Consider the following 15,649-nt stretch of genomic DNA (forward strand, 5'->3'; position numbering starts at 1 on the left):
CTTGAAAGGGCTGGAAGTCAGGAATAGCTCTATGTAATAAGGTAAAAAACAGTGAGACTGAAAATGCGACTGAACACTCCAAGCTGATGGAGTTGTGTATGTTCCCCAGCCAACTTCAAAATGGAGGTGACACTTTGTGGCCCTCAGTTGAGGCACTCCCTGCCCCTCGGCTGCATGCTGCCGTTTTGCTAGCCAAGCCCAGGAGAGACCATTCCTTTCTCTCCCAGCTCAGTCAAGACCAGCTCTCAAACCAGTTCACCCTTGTGGAGCCCTGGGCATCCACCTGGTACTGTGGTTTCAAGATTCCCTGCATCATGCAACCAGGAACACCTTATTTATTCAGACCACTGGCCAAAGCTTAAGGATCAAACTGTTTACTTAAAATTCAGAGTTGTAGTAACTTTACAAAGTTTCCAGAAAACCTCCAAGCAACCAATAAAATACATGAAGGTTATACTTCCTAGCTCAGCATCTTCCTCTGCTGTTAGCTTTAACTGGTACCCCTTCCTCACGCCACATCCTGGAAAGGGGCTGGGGACAGAAAGCAAAAGTTAAGACACTTGCACCACACCATTCTGCCCACATCTCCATTGTTTAAAGGTCCTTCCAAGCATCTCCTCCCAAAAATACCATTTGTTTTCTCAGCAAGGAGACAAAACATTGCCGGCAGTATAGGGCATAATAGTATTGGAGTACTTTGGGCAATCTCTAAAGCACAGTTGAAGCCATGTTCCTATGTGAGAGTATCTACATTGATGGCTGCATCTGAGCAGTGAACACTCAGCAGGCAGCAGCCTCTGGCAGGGACAGGGCTGCCCTTCAAAGGAGGAAACACACAGTGCACGTGTAGAGGTGACCACAGATACTTTCATTTCGCCCTCTGGGTTCGTGCACCAAGAGCTGTAGCAACTCACAGTGATTACAGCCACTCTTGGCAAATGCTGCGAGGTGCATAAAACTCATTTCCATTATGTTGTAAAGACAAGGTCTTTATGGTCTTTGCTATGAAGATTTGTAATCCAGATCTGAATCGAGTATTAGCTGCTGAAATGTTCAAAAAGCATCCAAAGCAACACTTCTAGTTCTTTTTTGGGCTAGATTTCTCTATCTTCTTAATATTCTTATCAGAACTACAGGCTGAGCAGGAATATTTCTGGAGTGCAAGAGTTGCCTGGTTTTACCCATCACATACAGACTGAGCACAATGACTACAGTCTGGAGTGTTAAAATCAAACTGTGAAGGCACAAGAATATCTGGCAATAAGTCACTCTGGTATTAAAATAGGGTTGAGCACTGCTGCGGGCTGGAAACTCATCCCACCCGACAAGAGTAGTTAAATCTGTCCCTCTGACACTGTTGGTTCGTGCTATGATGCTAGGAGAAGTTTGGACTGGAACATCTGAGAAATGTAACCCAGGTTGTCCAACATCTTCAACAGGGAAGGAGGTAAAACCTGGAGTTGCAGGAGGAACCGATGTGGGTATGCTGATGACTTCCGTGTCGGATACTACTGTTACAGCAGTCTGCCGAGATGATGTGAAGTGCTCTGTCACAGGAGATGTCAAAGTCTGGGAATATGTTGAGCTGAATGTCTGATATGTCATGGCTGTGGTTGGCAGGCACTCTGGGTCATCGATGCTTAGAGACACAAGAGAAATATTCTGCAGTGCCATTGGGCTGTGGCACATTAGAGACAGCACATTTCTAACTATTGTCGTGCTCTTTTGGAGCCATTCTCGGAAGCCAAGAATTTGGCAATCGCATTTCCAAGGGTTGTCATCAAGGACAACTTCTTCCAGCTCAGGTAAAGCAGTAAAGAAGTCTGCAGGAAGAGACTGCAGGTTAGTACTATTCAGGTACACTTTCTGGAGGTGCTTGAGATTATGAAAGAGGTTTCTAGGAAGAACCCCAAGTCTTGTATCAAAGAGGGAAATGTTCTGCAGTTTCTGAAGGCTCAGAAAGATTCCCTCTGGCAAACTGGAAATATTACTTGTATGGAGAGAAAGGCCCCGCAGTTCATTCAGGCCACTGAACACATTCCTAGGAAGAACCGTAAGCTCTGGGTTAAAACTCAGCACAAGAAGCTCTAAGCTTGTCAAGTTACTGAACACAAAATCTGGTATTGTTGAGAGCTTTGTGTGATACAGCCATAGGCTACTAAGATGCCTCATTTCTCCAAACAATACCTCTGGAAGAGACTTCAGTGGGTTCCTGTACAAGGTCAGTTTAGACAGGCCATGCAAGTGCAAAAAAAGCCCAGAAGGCAAAACCTGAAGCCTGTTTCTGGAGAGTGTCAGGGTTCTCAGTTTACGAAGACAATGAAATGCATCAGGGGCAATGGAATGGATGTTATTGGAATGCAGGAAAAGCTCCTGCAGCTCCTTCAGGCTATCAAACATACCAGACTCTATTGAAGACAGCCTGTTAATATACAACATCAACCTCTCAAGCCTGGCTAATGCACTAAATATATTTCTAGGTAGTGCTGCTAAGTAATTTCTTGACAAGTTCAGTACTCTGAGTTTGGCGAGTTTCTTCATCACGCCACTGGGAAGTGCTGTTAGTTGGTTTTTGTTCAAGTAAAGCTCCTGCAAACTAGCCAGTTTGTCAAACAGATTTTCCTTGATCGATTTCAACCTGTTACTTTCAATGATCAGTTGCTGAAGCTGCACCATGTCATCAAATGCTTCTGGGGGAAGTTCAACCAGTTTATTATCCAGCAGTTTGAGGACTTTTAGCCTTCCCAAGCCTTTAAAAGCCATTGGTGAAACCAGAGCGATGTTGTTTGAAGACAGGATGAGATGCTGCAGTTCCACCATCCTAGCAAAAACATCCTGCAAATATGATATATTAGCGTTTGTTATGTGAATTTCTGTCATGTTGCAAGGCAGATTTAACAACTCCAGGTCTTTTATGTGGGGGCCAGAGCAATGAATTGCATTTTTTGAAGAGCAGTCGCACTTCTCAGGACAAACAGATGCATCCAACTGGAAGAAAAGCTTGATCATCACTGACAAACGAAACACCAACATCCTTGTTGAAGTGCCAGAAACATTAGCTGTTACAAGAGATAAGAGAATCAGGATTTGATCATAGGTAACTTAGCAGCTCACAAAGATGTGTGATTATATCATAAAACCTGCAAATGTGTGCAAAATTGCCCTTGCCTTGAAAGCAAACTTCAAAATCTCTTTTATTGTTGACTGCCAATATTTCTAAAGAGCTCAGCTTACACTGAGAAGTACAGATAAATTTACTTTTGTAAATCAAGTATTTCGTGTTTGTATTTGTACTAGTTAACTATAATAAAAGTATACAAAAATCATGATGAAACAAGTAGTCAAAAGACATGTATTTATTTGAACAGAAAAGCATTACAGAAGGGTTTGGGTTGGAAGGGACCTTAAGGATCATCTATTTCCAACTGACAGGGACATCATCCACTAGACAAGAGTTAGTATATTATACTAAATTACATGCCAAAAATATTTTCAAAAATTATCAAAAGGTCCTGCACTCACAGTGTTTTTCCATTGTAAGTTATCTGAGGTTTAAAAATAAAGTTTAGCCTGCAAAAATAGACAATGGAGGTAAAAAGGTTGTCCTGTACTTTAAGTGGTGAAAAGCAAAACAGCACTGTCCAGTTAAATCATGCCTCAGCATTTTCAAGTGATGGCTTCTTGGAACATCCCAGGAACACACAAGAAGGAACAGGCTATTTTTGACACAGCCTGAAATAACACAGAAGACCCCATGTGGCACAGGACAGTAGTGAGCCTCTGATAACCAACAAGTCTCATTTCAACAGCTTAACACAATACTGTGCTATCAGCAGTGGCATTAAAAGTACAGTGAAATGAGAGGAAAGAAGTGCACAGAATTACCTGGGAAGTTGTAGCAATAAAGATACATCTGCATGAAACACACCACAAAGCTGGAAAGTTGCATACATTTCTAAAGAAACAGGAAAGCAATCATTGTAGGTATAAATGGTAATATTTAAAAGAGAAAATCAAACAGAAACCCATAGTCTAGAAATACTTTCTCGATGAAATCAACAAGTCTAAGTGTATCAGAAACCTGGAGGCCAAGGACCTGGCTGAGCAGCAGAATAAGCAGCAGCTGGACAGCTGGAATAGCTACACAACTTCCACAGACATAACTGGAATAGCTGACACCATCAGTCTTCTGCACCAGGAACATGGAGGGAGAGGAAGGCTCCATCCCCACCTACCCTTTTTCAGGGGCAAGGATGAAGCTCTCCCATACCAACCCCACAGACAGACATGGGTGCAACCCCCATCACTTAAAGAGAAGTCAGGAGGGATAGCAGAGCTTCTCATGAACCTGAACTGCTGACAAGAAGACACCACAATTGACCCAAAACTGCTGTATGTTCAAACCAGCTACTGCATTAAAATAATAATAAAAAAGGCAAAAGTGAGTGCTTTAAAAAATATCAAAAATTTTATTTAGGTTCAGAGTACTGAAGTCTGGTAAAATCTCCATCTCTCCCTCGGCAAGGGAAGGACATGGCATTTAGTGCTATCAATGACCAGCAACACAGTGCCACAAAGCAACATCTCAGTGGGCTTTCCACAACTCACTGAATGACATATGCATCGCCAAAAAACAGCATGAGGTATCACTCTTCCAAAGGTCTTTTACATGTCAAACAAGAACCTTTCAGAGAACCTCACCCACCTAGTAATCCTCCCCACCCCTAAACTCTCTCTCATAAGCCAGTGATGCTTTTACCTCCACAAATTTCTAGCTCACCCTGTCCCTGATCCTACCTATCCCGATGAACAGTCCTCCATCCAGAAACACATTTAAGAAATTTCTGTTTCAAGCCCTGACTGGCATCTCAACCTGCACCAGATTACCTCAAGACCACAGCAGGACTACAGGATTCAGTGAGACAAGAGAAGTAACGATCTAGAGAACCAAATGGGGGAAAAAACCCCAATTTATTATGCTAGAAACAGCAAAAGCAGGTCCCTTGGAAGGTGTGACTACAGGCCAGTCTGTAAAATCAGAAACACACTAACACTAGTTTGTAGGTTAGTGATGTCTGTTTTCCTGGTCTTATAGCAAAAGATAAGAGAGTATACAAGAAGACAAGGTTAGATACTCAGAAGTGCTAGAAAGCACTAGTTTTGACAAACAAGCAACAAAATGGTAGAAATTCTTTGCAAGATATGAAGGCTACAAGTGCTGGCACAAGAACTGGATAAGCTTACAGGTCTCAAACATCTAGAGCTGCTAACAGCATTTTTTGAAGAAATATTTAAAGATTTTAACAGTACAGAATACAGCAATACCCACAATAAAGATTGTAATTATATATTGTCATGCATTAAAATTTTCTTGAATGCTCACGTGAGACACCTGGCATTCCAGAAAAGGCACCAGTCTGTCTGGTCATTTACCATGGTCTGGTCTACAGCCCCTTTCCCTTTCAGCCACCCCTTAATATTTCTCAACTACAAAAGGATGCCAGAAGCAACGCATTAATACTGTTACTATATTAAAAGTCACAAATCAGTTTTGAACTTAGTTTTATAGAACACTGAGTACATGTACTGCTTACAGTGGTGCTTACCTCTTTTACTGTCTTGCAAGTTCCTAAACTCATACAAGCATGAAAAAGGAATTTTGAGCTGTACCTTAGAAACTTATCTGCTTTTTAAAGGAACTTACTAGGAGCAGAGCAGGCAATCAGGCTTCACCATGACACTGCACTTTAAATGGGAAGTAAAACAGCAAAACGCATCCTCTAGATAACACTTTCACCCGTTTTTCCCCAGTTACTGAGACAGGCCAAAGGCCAAACAATATTTTAAGCTTCAGAGCAGATTTTTGCCTACAATTGTGCAAGCAACCAACTCCCACAGGTTGTATGTAACTCCAAAAGCACAGCTTGAAGATGCTCACATAACAGGAGAAAGTTTTAAGTCACACACAGAAGCACAAAACCCATTTGTAGCTTCTTTGGCAGTGATATTGGAGTACGTGCTTCAGCCAACCTGAAGCAAATCTGGGTGAAGTCAGAAATCCACATTTCAATGTGAGATGTGATCAGAAATTTCAAATTTGTTAATATAGTTCCACCAGTCTGCTACATAGGTTTTGAAGGAGTGGACACCTCCACTCTAAACAACCAAGTGCTTGTACCTTCACAAAGCTGCTATGACTTCTACTTTCTTGCAGAATTGAAGTCAAAGCAATTTCAGTAGGGAATGAAGGGGATTTTTATTTAGTGCTTTGGCTAAGCATTCCAAGGTTGACACATTTAGTTTCTGTTTCTCCTCAAAGTCTTCTGGACTGGCAGGCCAACAAAACCTAAAACCTGTAAGATTCTGAAAGAGAAAAGCTAAGTTTTTAAAACAGAAGCTGAAATTGAAAGATTAAGTTCTTGTTATTAAGTAAAAAGATACTTTAAGTATCTTGTCTTCAAGTTTAAAATAATGTGCTCTGCCAATGACTGTTTTGATGGAAGGTGAGCCACAGGATGGAAAAGATGTCTTCATTTCCACGTGATTTTTCTGAAGATGACTGTGACAATGGTGACAGCTCAGATCATGCCTCCCACATGCCCAGACAGAAGGAACATCTGAATAACTGAAGGCAGAAACAAGCTGCTGTCACATGTACAAGGTCTGGCTATAGCATGGCTCCCAAAAGCCACCAGGTAAAGCTGCAGTCAGTGTGATTCCCCTGCAGAACACCAGCACAGCATCCACCCTTCTCCACCCCCATCTGCAAAACATATCCATGCCATCAGAGGGAGTAAGTCTGTGTTCTTCAACAAACTTTGGATCTAATTCTATAAAGAATATTTAAAAACAATTTCATGAAACTAATGAGAAGAGTTAAAATATCCGTTCATTTTAATTTTATTTTCAAAGAGCTTCAGTCACAAAAATGATTTACAAGTCTATTTACAATTCTATTGTACAGTTATTTATGTATGCCTCTTGACAACAGGGTACCATTCTAGAGCAGCAATACATATTTTAAATACAAAGATGTAGTATCATTTCAGATTTAAAAATAAAAGGAAGCTGAGCTTCTAGAGAGCGCTGTAATGATGAACATTTTAATCTGTTAGGCTTGAGGAATTAATGACAAACTAAGTAGTTTCTGGTTCACATAATTATTAAACAAGCTGCAGTTTGTTGAAAATAGTTTTAAAAACCTGAAGCTTTACTGTATATAAAATCAACATATTCAAGACTCTAAAAATTGTCAAAAACCCACAGCTTTCCCTTAGACATACAAAACCCTAAGTTTACAATTCAGAATTTCACGGGAGAAATCCTACAGGACTTGAGCTCTCTCATTTTGTGATGACCAACATAAGCATTAAAAATTTGCAGCATAAAAAGGACTCCACATCTGCTTAGTATTATACTGCATACACATATACAGTACAGGATTATTTACCCAATTTGGGATGACTGTTCAGCACAACCTTCATGAAGAAAGAAAAAATAAATAGAATTAAAAATCCAACAACTTTTTTAAAAGTGCAACAGTAATAGTTTCCAATTTAAAGTTAAGATGAATATGGACAGTTCTGTGGGTTTTTTTAGCTGCTTCTATTCAAGCATTATTTGCAGCATTTTCTTTTTACAGTAGATTTAGCTCTATAGTACATGAAACTAGAGTTACTGCTAATTGAATCTGAAGGGAAAGGGAAAAAAACTTTAAAAACAACCCTGAGGGATATACAATTTCATGATCTTGTAATTTATTTCTAAAAAGTAATATTTATTATTTAGCAATTGCTTTTCTGGATAGACCAGTCCTTTAAGTATGTGCATAAATAATATTTAAAAATCAGTAATATGTACAAATCCTAATACATCAAAATAAAATACGTACAGATTAAAGTCTGCATACACAAATAATTTAATAATAAATCAAACTCCTCAACATAAGGCCAAAATATACAGCAGGAAGAAAATGTCTACCCAGTATCTAGTGGAGCTCACTAACTTGGTCTGTTCATCTGAATCTAGATTTCCAAGACGAACTCTAAAAGAGATTTTTTTCACTACGAAATGAATTTTACCTTACTTCAAAACAGAAACTGAATACACTAGTGCAGAACTAGTTTGCTGCATTTCTGAAAACCAGAAAAACTAAACTGCTCAAAATGAGAAAAATTATAGGTGGTCAAATTCAGCTCTTGGGCAGGAAGGCATAAATCCCAGTAATTGCAGAAAATGCAAAAGCTGATTTTGTGGCTGAACTTGCAACAACAAGACGGATTCTCAGAAAAGCCGATTTATTATTCTTGACTAAGCGTCAGAGCTCAAGCACGCAACCTCAGGAACATTTACCAACCCTGAACGCAGACCTGGAGGAAACAAGCTCCCATTTGCAAAACATTCAAGTTTACTGTGCTCATGAGCCATCAGTCACTCGGTTAAGTGGAGACACTTGGCAATTTCTGTTTTAGCAAGAGTTCCCTAAAATGTTCTCCAAAGACAAGCCCACTTTAATAAGCTGTTTCCTCCTCGCTTTCTAGGTAAGTCTAATAAACTAGAATAAGACTGAAAAACTAGCTTCAGAAACCAAACAAGCTGAGAGAAGTTATCAGGGAAATTATTAAGCAAAAGCATTTAAAAGGGGAAGACAAGTATTTTCTTTCAGTTCTCACGGAACAGCAAATCTAAAATGGTCAGTGAAATGGAAAGCAGAAGCTTATGCGTTTAAGGATAAGTCACAGCTCCCAGGTCCAAGATGCATAGCTTCACAACATTTTTCAACTAAAGTATTATTTTTGTTTAGATTTGAATACTACTTACGCAGCTAAGAATTATTCTTCATCAGTTATTCCATGCTACAAAGGTTTTGTAAAATCAACATCGGCAGAAATTAGCCAACTGACTCAGGTTCATGACTAATTAATATATCCAAGTCCACAGTTGCAGACCCCTTAAAAGCTACCAATGTTGTTCAATGTTTATGACCGTACAAAGCCAGGATAATAAGAACATTGCTCTGTTGAATGAATGCTAAGAAAACCACTTCCCCCTTTCCCCCTGCTCCACTCCTCAAAAACAAACAACAACAACAACAACAACAGAAATCAGGAAAACAGTTGACAGCTGGACTGGAAGATAGTATACCATATGCATACTATTTAGGAGGAGCAATAACTTCAACAACCAAGTTCTAGGAAAAGGTCTTCCAAACCATTTAGCACCACTTTTAAATTCCCTGTTGGCACAGTATATTCAACACTGCAGAAACCACAACATGATTGACATTAACATGGTTAATGGTTGGACTTCATGATCTTAAAGGTCTTTTCCAACCTTAATGATTCTATGAGCAGCAGGGCACTGTCCATACTGCCTTACAGAACAGCACAAGGGAATACGGCTTGATCTGAAAAGTTCTGCTTATTAAAACAAGGCTGGAATGGAATTGTCTCCACAGGAATTTAAAAGAACAAAACAAAACAAGACAACTCAGAAAAAAAAAAAAAAAAGAAAAAAAGGAAACAAAAGACCCCCATTAACATCAAAACCTCAAATTCCATCATCAGAATATACAGACTTCAAAACAATCCCAGCCAGCCATTGAGTTTGGGGCCCTCATTCCACAACTACTCTAAAGGACCCGACTTCCTTCTCTAAAGGTTCTCTATCAAATCATGACTTCTTCAGACCCCAGATCCTCTCCCAAAGCTTGGAGGTGTCTGGACCAGTCATTTGCCTCTGGTCAAAACCAGACTGATCAAGACTTAATATTTATAATCTTCCCAAAGACACAAAAGAACACTTTTCCAAACATTTACAAAGTTGACAATGGTTTGGAGATCAGTAATTTGTGGGTTAAAAAAACCCAAAAAACCAAAACAACAAAAAAGTTTTAAGCCTTGCAAGTCAAAGCATTGTCTGCCTCTACTTCTTTGCAGACCTATTTTTCTAGTGGTCTTGTGTTCTGATACTGCCTCATGGCAAAATGATATATGGCTACCCCTAATGCTTAAGCAGCATTAGTGGTGATACAAGCTTTTATTTTTTCTTTTTTTCTTTTTTTTTTTCTTAATAAATAAAATCTGCATAAGCCTTACAGTTCTGCAGCAAGACAGACTTTAGCTCAATTTTCTCTTAATTTTGTTTCATACAGCTACATGTAGCACTTAAGACACTGGCAGACTCTTTGAAATGCCCATGTCCTTAACGTGCACAAATCCCAAGCGTGGGCATGTGACAATAGACCTCCCTCCCACTCCCGTATCACTTGCAGCAGTAACTCTGGTCTTACCACTTCAAGGTATATAGGAAAATTATCTTTAGATTTACAAATAAAACATGGTCCACAAAGGGATAATCCAACCCTTCTGCTGGAAAAAGCAAGGTCTATGGAGAAATGCATAGCTAAATGTAATAAAACATGACATAGAAGAAAGTGTTTAGATTCTCCATCCTTCTTTCTCCAAAAATTTTAGAGTGTAGCCAAATGGCTCCTCCTCTGGAGGCCACCTAAGCCCTTCCTTGTGGTTAGCTAGAAAAGAAGTCAAGAACCCACATGAAAGCAATGTGCTTATTTCTTAAGGACAGAGCATATTGCTTCTACAGCATTTCCATTAGAACCCAAACATTACACCTGGAAACACTCCTTACTAATAGAGACAAACTTAGAGGTACACACACACACAAACTTTAGAACCGTTTGAAGACACAAAACTTTTCATCAGTCATATAAAAACCAACCAAACAAACAAAATAACCCCAACCAACCAAAAAAAACCACACAAAACCCCAAAACCATGACAAGGCTATTATGCACCTCTAGTACAGCCATGAAACCATTACATCATAAGGTTTACATGAACACGTGCCCAGATAAGCAGGTTAGAACAACTATTAAGATACTCCAGGCAAATAATGTGAACCTGTTTTAACTGCCCTGCAGTTTAAACCTTCAAATGCATCTCATTTAGGAACAATGAAATCTGAAAGAAGGTGGAAGGAAACACAATCATTTTTGTTCTGCCTAAGGTGACCTACATTTTTAAAATGTATAGCCATAAGACACCTGGCTCTGAATTTTGTATTCAGAGAGACGAAACAGTTGGAAATATCTGCATTAGAATTTGACATTTAGCACACTGCAGTTTCAAATAAAGCCTTAAAATTACATTCTTCTGAATACTACTGAAGATACATGCCACCAAGATCCACTGCTACGTTACAGTGATGATTTGATATGAACCATTTTCTTGGGATGGTACTTTTGCTTCTGTTGTTGTCCTGGGTTTTGGTGGCCATTCTGGATCAACCAGCAGTTCCTGAGCTAGGTGCATATACTTGGCTTTTGGTGTCTTCTCTCTACAACCAAATAGGGAAGAAAGGAAAGAGACTCCACAGCGGTCCCCAGCCTCCTGCAGAAGTGAACAGATTTGAAAATTGGATTACCGTAAGAAGAAAATAATGTCAGTAACAATACAGTAAATCACTAGAAGAAAAACTATTATTTCAGTCTTTGATTTACTGTTTCATTACCACATTGGATTGGACCTGTAGTAGAGAAACTCTTCTGCTGTGTCATCTCTTCTATACTATTGTAGCAATGACATTCAAAAAACATTAAGAAAAAGCAAGTGTTCAATATTATCATAACATCTAAGACCACCAACAGTTTTTATGCATATTTTATAATCATTTCAATAATCACAGATAGAACAGGCAACATTAAATGATTTTACTATTGGAGAATAAAATCCTGGTCTAGAAAAAGCAAATTCCCCAAATCTCAAAACACTTCTTAAGCCATGAATTGTTAAACTGAAGGCAGCCAGTCAGACAAAAGTAGCAAAATTTAATTTGCTGATACTGTGAAATCTAAATAGTGCAGGTATTAATAGCTACTTAAAAATACACAAGTTATTGAACTTAAGTCTTCGTTCCTATGTTTCCTCTCCCAGTCTAATGCATGTAATTTAATTAGCTGGGGAGGAGAAACACTACTCCTCATTCTCGAGACTGAATCCCTATAATATCTCAGAGAACACCTATAGTCTGCAGGGCTGACATCTTAATGGTAATATATTCTGTAGTTTTCATCATGCTCTAAATTTCAATTGGTGAACTGAACCAAATGTGAGCCTTGAGAACAATTTCCATTCTTCAGTGAACACAAAACAATTTGTTCTACGACAGCCTCAAAATGACAACGTTAAATCTGAAGTGAATACATTTAATAAAATTTAGTGCTGAGAAATAAACCATTGTAATTCTAGCGAGCACAAATGTACGATCACCCAAAAGTAATAAGCCAACAGGCTTAAAGCTAGTTTTTATGGGATTCACAGAGATTTCCTTCATGTATTAACAGCAGAGGGGCAGACCAGGCCAAAATTCATGGTCACCTGAAAAATCTTTCAGTGTCCTAAACCATCTGAAGTAGTAATAGTGTGTTTTTGTTTGCCATCTTGTTTTGTTTCATTTGTACATGCTAAAAATTACTGCTCTCAGACAATGACCTAAAACTCTAAACCAAATTAATTTAATTTAATTGCTTCTAAGCAGATCAAGATGTTCCCAGTCCTAACATGCTAACTTGTGACACCACAAATAAAATTTGCTAAAGTGGAAACTAAAGATAAAGTGAGAAAAGTCTTAAAGCAATACTCTAGGTTTGTGTCACAGTTCTTGCACACACACTAAACTCCGTAAGTGTCAATAAGGAAAAGAATATAAACCCAAAATCCTTTCCTTTCAATATTTTAGTTACAGAAATCTAATTTAAGCAGACTTAAGCTAAAGATAAGGCAACAGACACTTATAGATAATTAAGAGACAAAACTAAATGAATCCACATGCACTCAAATGATGACAGCAAAATACTCGTCTCCAACCTGAGGCGGCTGGGGTATGGTGAGGCGAGATTCTCCTTGTTTGTCTCGATTGAACACAACCTTCCAAAGGATCATATCAAGGAGGACATTCTGTGAGACATTACAGTGAGCGGGAAGAGTTAAAGAAACTAATGATCATTTGTTGTTAGTGTGCACATTACAAATAAAACCTGAAATAGTGCTTTAGGCATAACTAATTCAGTGGCAAGCAAAACTGAGTTTACGCTGCTTGCTGGTACTTTTGTGATAAACATTTTCATTCGTAAGTGCTCACACAAAATTTAAGAATATGAATGTGTACTTCAACAGCAAACTAAAACTGCATCCATTGATATGGGTAAAAATCATAAAGACACATTCTTAACGTGTTTCAATACTCTAAAAACCTGTGAAGCACCACATGAAGATACAAGTGCTTAGAGCAGTTTCCCCATAAACCATCTTTAACATTACAATGTATTTAATTTTGGAGCTATGCTTTGTTCACAGTCTGTTTTAAACCAGTGACATTCTCAGAAAAGCAGCAGTGGGGTAGCAAAGCTGAGCCACCAGCACGAATGAAGGAATTTGGTAGGCATAGTTCCAGGTTTTTAAAAGAGGGCAGAACTTGAATAGTATGTTGAGCACATCTGGTTATCCTCATACAGCTGCACGGGCGGACTCAAGAGCTTTGAGCAAATCTGACAACACAGGTGTGAACCTGTACCTTCTATGGCCTCAAGCCTACAACTCTGATCCTTGGACAGATTCCACTTCTAACATCTGACTAACCTCTGCCATTGAAAATGGGGAGCTGATTAGTCAGACTTTTGTAACAGATTTTTATAATGCTTATGATTTTGTAATATGCCAGAATTTGATAGTGCTTTTATAAAGCATTGGCCAACAAATCTTCAGCTTGTTAGATGTTCATTTTTGAAGCTGGTCTGGTTTAAGCATGTCTACACCAGGCATCAGGGGTAAGGAGGAACAGCTGCTAGGATCTGCCTTTGTTGTGCAGTATTTTCTAGCATCTGGTAGAAAGAATCTGCATGCTTTGTGAATCTAGTCTGGCACCCACACAGAAAGAGCAAAAGCATTTCAGAGCATTTCAGACAACATGTTTGGGACAACCACAGTCAGAAACTATTCCTGTTGTAGAAGCAATGACAAAACAACGTATGACCATAGCGTGACACAAAAGTGTCATACTGGCAGGTGTGACTAAAGATCCAATTCCTCATGTATCTCAAAATTATGAGACTTAAAGAGGCAATTCCTGAGGGATAGCTCTCAGCAGAACAAACTCTAGGTGAAATAGAGTACCTTGTTAAAAGATGGAAGGAGCTGCCACCAGCAGCCTCTCCCAGATTCTCAGAATGTGACGTGTGCACCAAGTCTGTAGTGAAAAGTGTAGGAAGCAGAAAATCCAGCCAGGCACACAAAGAGAGAAAAACAATGAGATACTGGAAGTGAAGGAAAGAAATAGCCTGGGATTTTCACACAACACACCGGACCCAAGGAGTTGGCACCACATGGCAAAGCTTTAGGGAGTATGGAGTAACACTGCTGGAATTGGACAAATGCAGTTCAAGAGTTGGGCTGAAGTTATGGAAGGTGTATTGTAAAACAAGGTTTGGGGTTTGAGGATCACTAAACAACAGTCCTGCTGGGACCCTGCTGTACAGTAGAACAACTCATCTGCTGTAACAAAGCATTCACCTTACACTTACAAAGTGGAAGAAACTTGGTTTAAGACAAAGCATAACAGCCCAAACAATTAGGATCAAGAACTAGGTACTTCTATTTTATTACTAAAGTACAGGCAACAAGATAAATAGGGAAGTCTGTTTAAAAGAAATGTGCCAAATCACCCCTGCAGTTTTGGTAATGAAAGTTAAATGACTGAAGTGTAAAAAGATGCTAACTCAAACCTGCATAGGAAGAAGAGTGGGGTGAGGTTTGAAATACTGGGTGAAAGAAAACAGTCTCCAGGTAATTATATTGCTTAGGTGATGCTTGGTGGAAATTCACAAGTTTTCAGGCTGATGTGACGACCAGCAAGGCCCACAAGTGGAACTTTATGAACACGTATTTAAACCAGAGGAGAACCATTTGACCTCAAGAGTGACGTGCTGAAACATGGATTGGCACACTGTACAGACTTTCTACTGGAGCCCTTACGCATCCAGAACAGAAAGAACACCAGATTCTATAAAAGTTGCAAGATCATCTGCACAACGAAGAAATTTTTCAGCAGATGGTAAGCTTATTTCTCTCAGTAATGTTTATCACTGGACTGAAAATTGAAGTTGCACAGGAAAAAGTATTTCTGTCTAGGAGGTTTGTTTTAAATTTATCAGAAGACAAAGAAAGCCATGATTCTGAAGCTTCAGAATAACTATTTTGTTTCAGTGGTAAAGACAGCAATATACATAAAATTTGACTTTTCATAAATAAAAGGAAGCAAAAAACCCCCACTATTAAGTATTCACTAATACAAAAAAATGAAAGAATTCAAGGGCATAAAGGAAAAACATCACAAGAAGGGTTAGAGTGCATACAGGATAATGTAAGAAAGGCACAGGAGCTTTAATAGTGGATAAACTTGTTAACAACAAGACAGAGGCCAAGAAAATTAGTATCTACTGCCATGTTTTGGAAAAGACACGTTGTCGTCTGTCATGTGAAAACACTGAAAAACATGTTCCAATAGGCAGCAACATAAGAACACATTTTGCAAATTCTATTTGGAACAACATTTTAAACACAAAGCCTTGATA

General features: G+C 38.9%; 2 protein-coding genes across 5 annotated transcripts in view; both read right to left on the reverse strand.

Annotated features, from left to right (window-relative positions):
• Positions 1 to 488: 488 nt before the first annotated feature.
• On the reverse strand, positions 489 to 10,610 carry LOC103624808 (platelet glycoprotein V). Of its 2 annotated transcripts, none has more exons than XM_008644121.2 (2): positions 5,607 to 10,610; positions 489 to 3,059 (listed from the first exon to the last, which is right to left on the reverse strand). In XM_008644121.2, the coding sequence occupies exon 2, from the start codon at positions 3,031 to 3,033 to the stop codon at positions 1,105 to 1,107; it is 1,929 nt and encodes a 642-aa protein (XP_008642343.1). In that variant the 5' UTR covers positions 3,034 to 3,059; positions 5,607 to 10,610; the 3' UTR covers positions 489 to 1,104. The 2 variants fall into 2 exon arrangements, with proteins under 2 accessions (XP_008642343.1, XP_017581905.1); XM_017726416.1 differs by having other exon boundaries at positions 3,886 to 10,610.
• A 327-nt stretch (positions 10,611 to 10,937) lies between these two features.
• The window catches only part of ATP13A3 (ATPase 13A3), a 54,041-nt gene continuing 49,329 nt past the window's right edge, over positions 10,938 to 15,649 (reverse strand). For 2 of the 3 annotated variants that reach the window (XM_017726413.1, XM_017726412.1), the window contains exons 32-33: positions 12,888 to 12,977; positions 10,938 to 11,411 (exon numbers count right to left, since the gene is read on the reverse strand). In XM_017726413.1, coding sequence (XP_017581902.1) covers positions 11,214 to 11,411; positions 12,888 to 12,977 — 288 coding nt within the window. In that variant the 3' untranslated portion in view covers positions 10,938 to 11,213. The remainder of the gene's footprint in view (positions 11,412 to 12,887; positions 12,978 to 15,649) is intronic. The other variant, XM_017726414.1, reaches the window with a different exon arrangement.

This window comes from Corvus brachyrhynchos, unplaced genomic scaffold, assembly GCF_000691975.1.
Source record: "Corvus brachyrhynchos isolate BGI_N302 unplaced genomic scaffold, ASM69197v1 scaffold221, whole genome shotgun sequence".
Classification (NCBI taxonomy): Eukaryota; Metazoa; Chordata; class Aves; order Passeriformes; family Corvidae; genus Corvus; species Corvus brachyrhynchos.

Bases quoted from the DNA above. Each gene is read 5' to 3' on its own strand.
- LOC103624808 (XM_017726416.1), bottom strand. From the start codon at position 3,949: ATGCAACTTTCCAGCTTTGTGGTGTGTTTCATGCAGATGTATCTTTAT. The intron at 3,060-3,885 runs GTAATTCTGTGC...CTCTTGTAACAG, and splicing joins TTATTGCTACAACTTCCCAG to CTAATGTTTCTGGCACTTCA.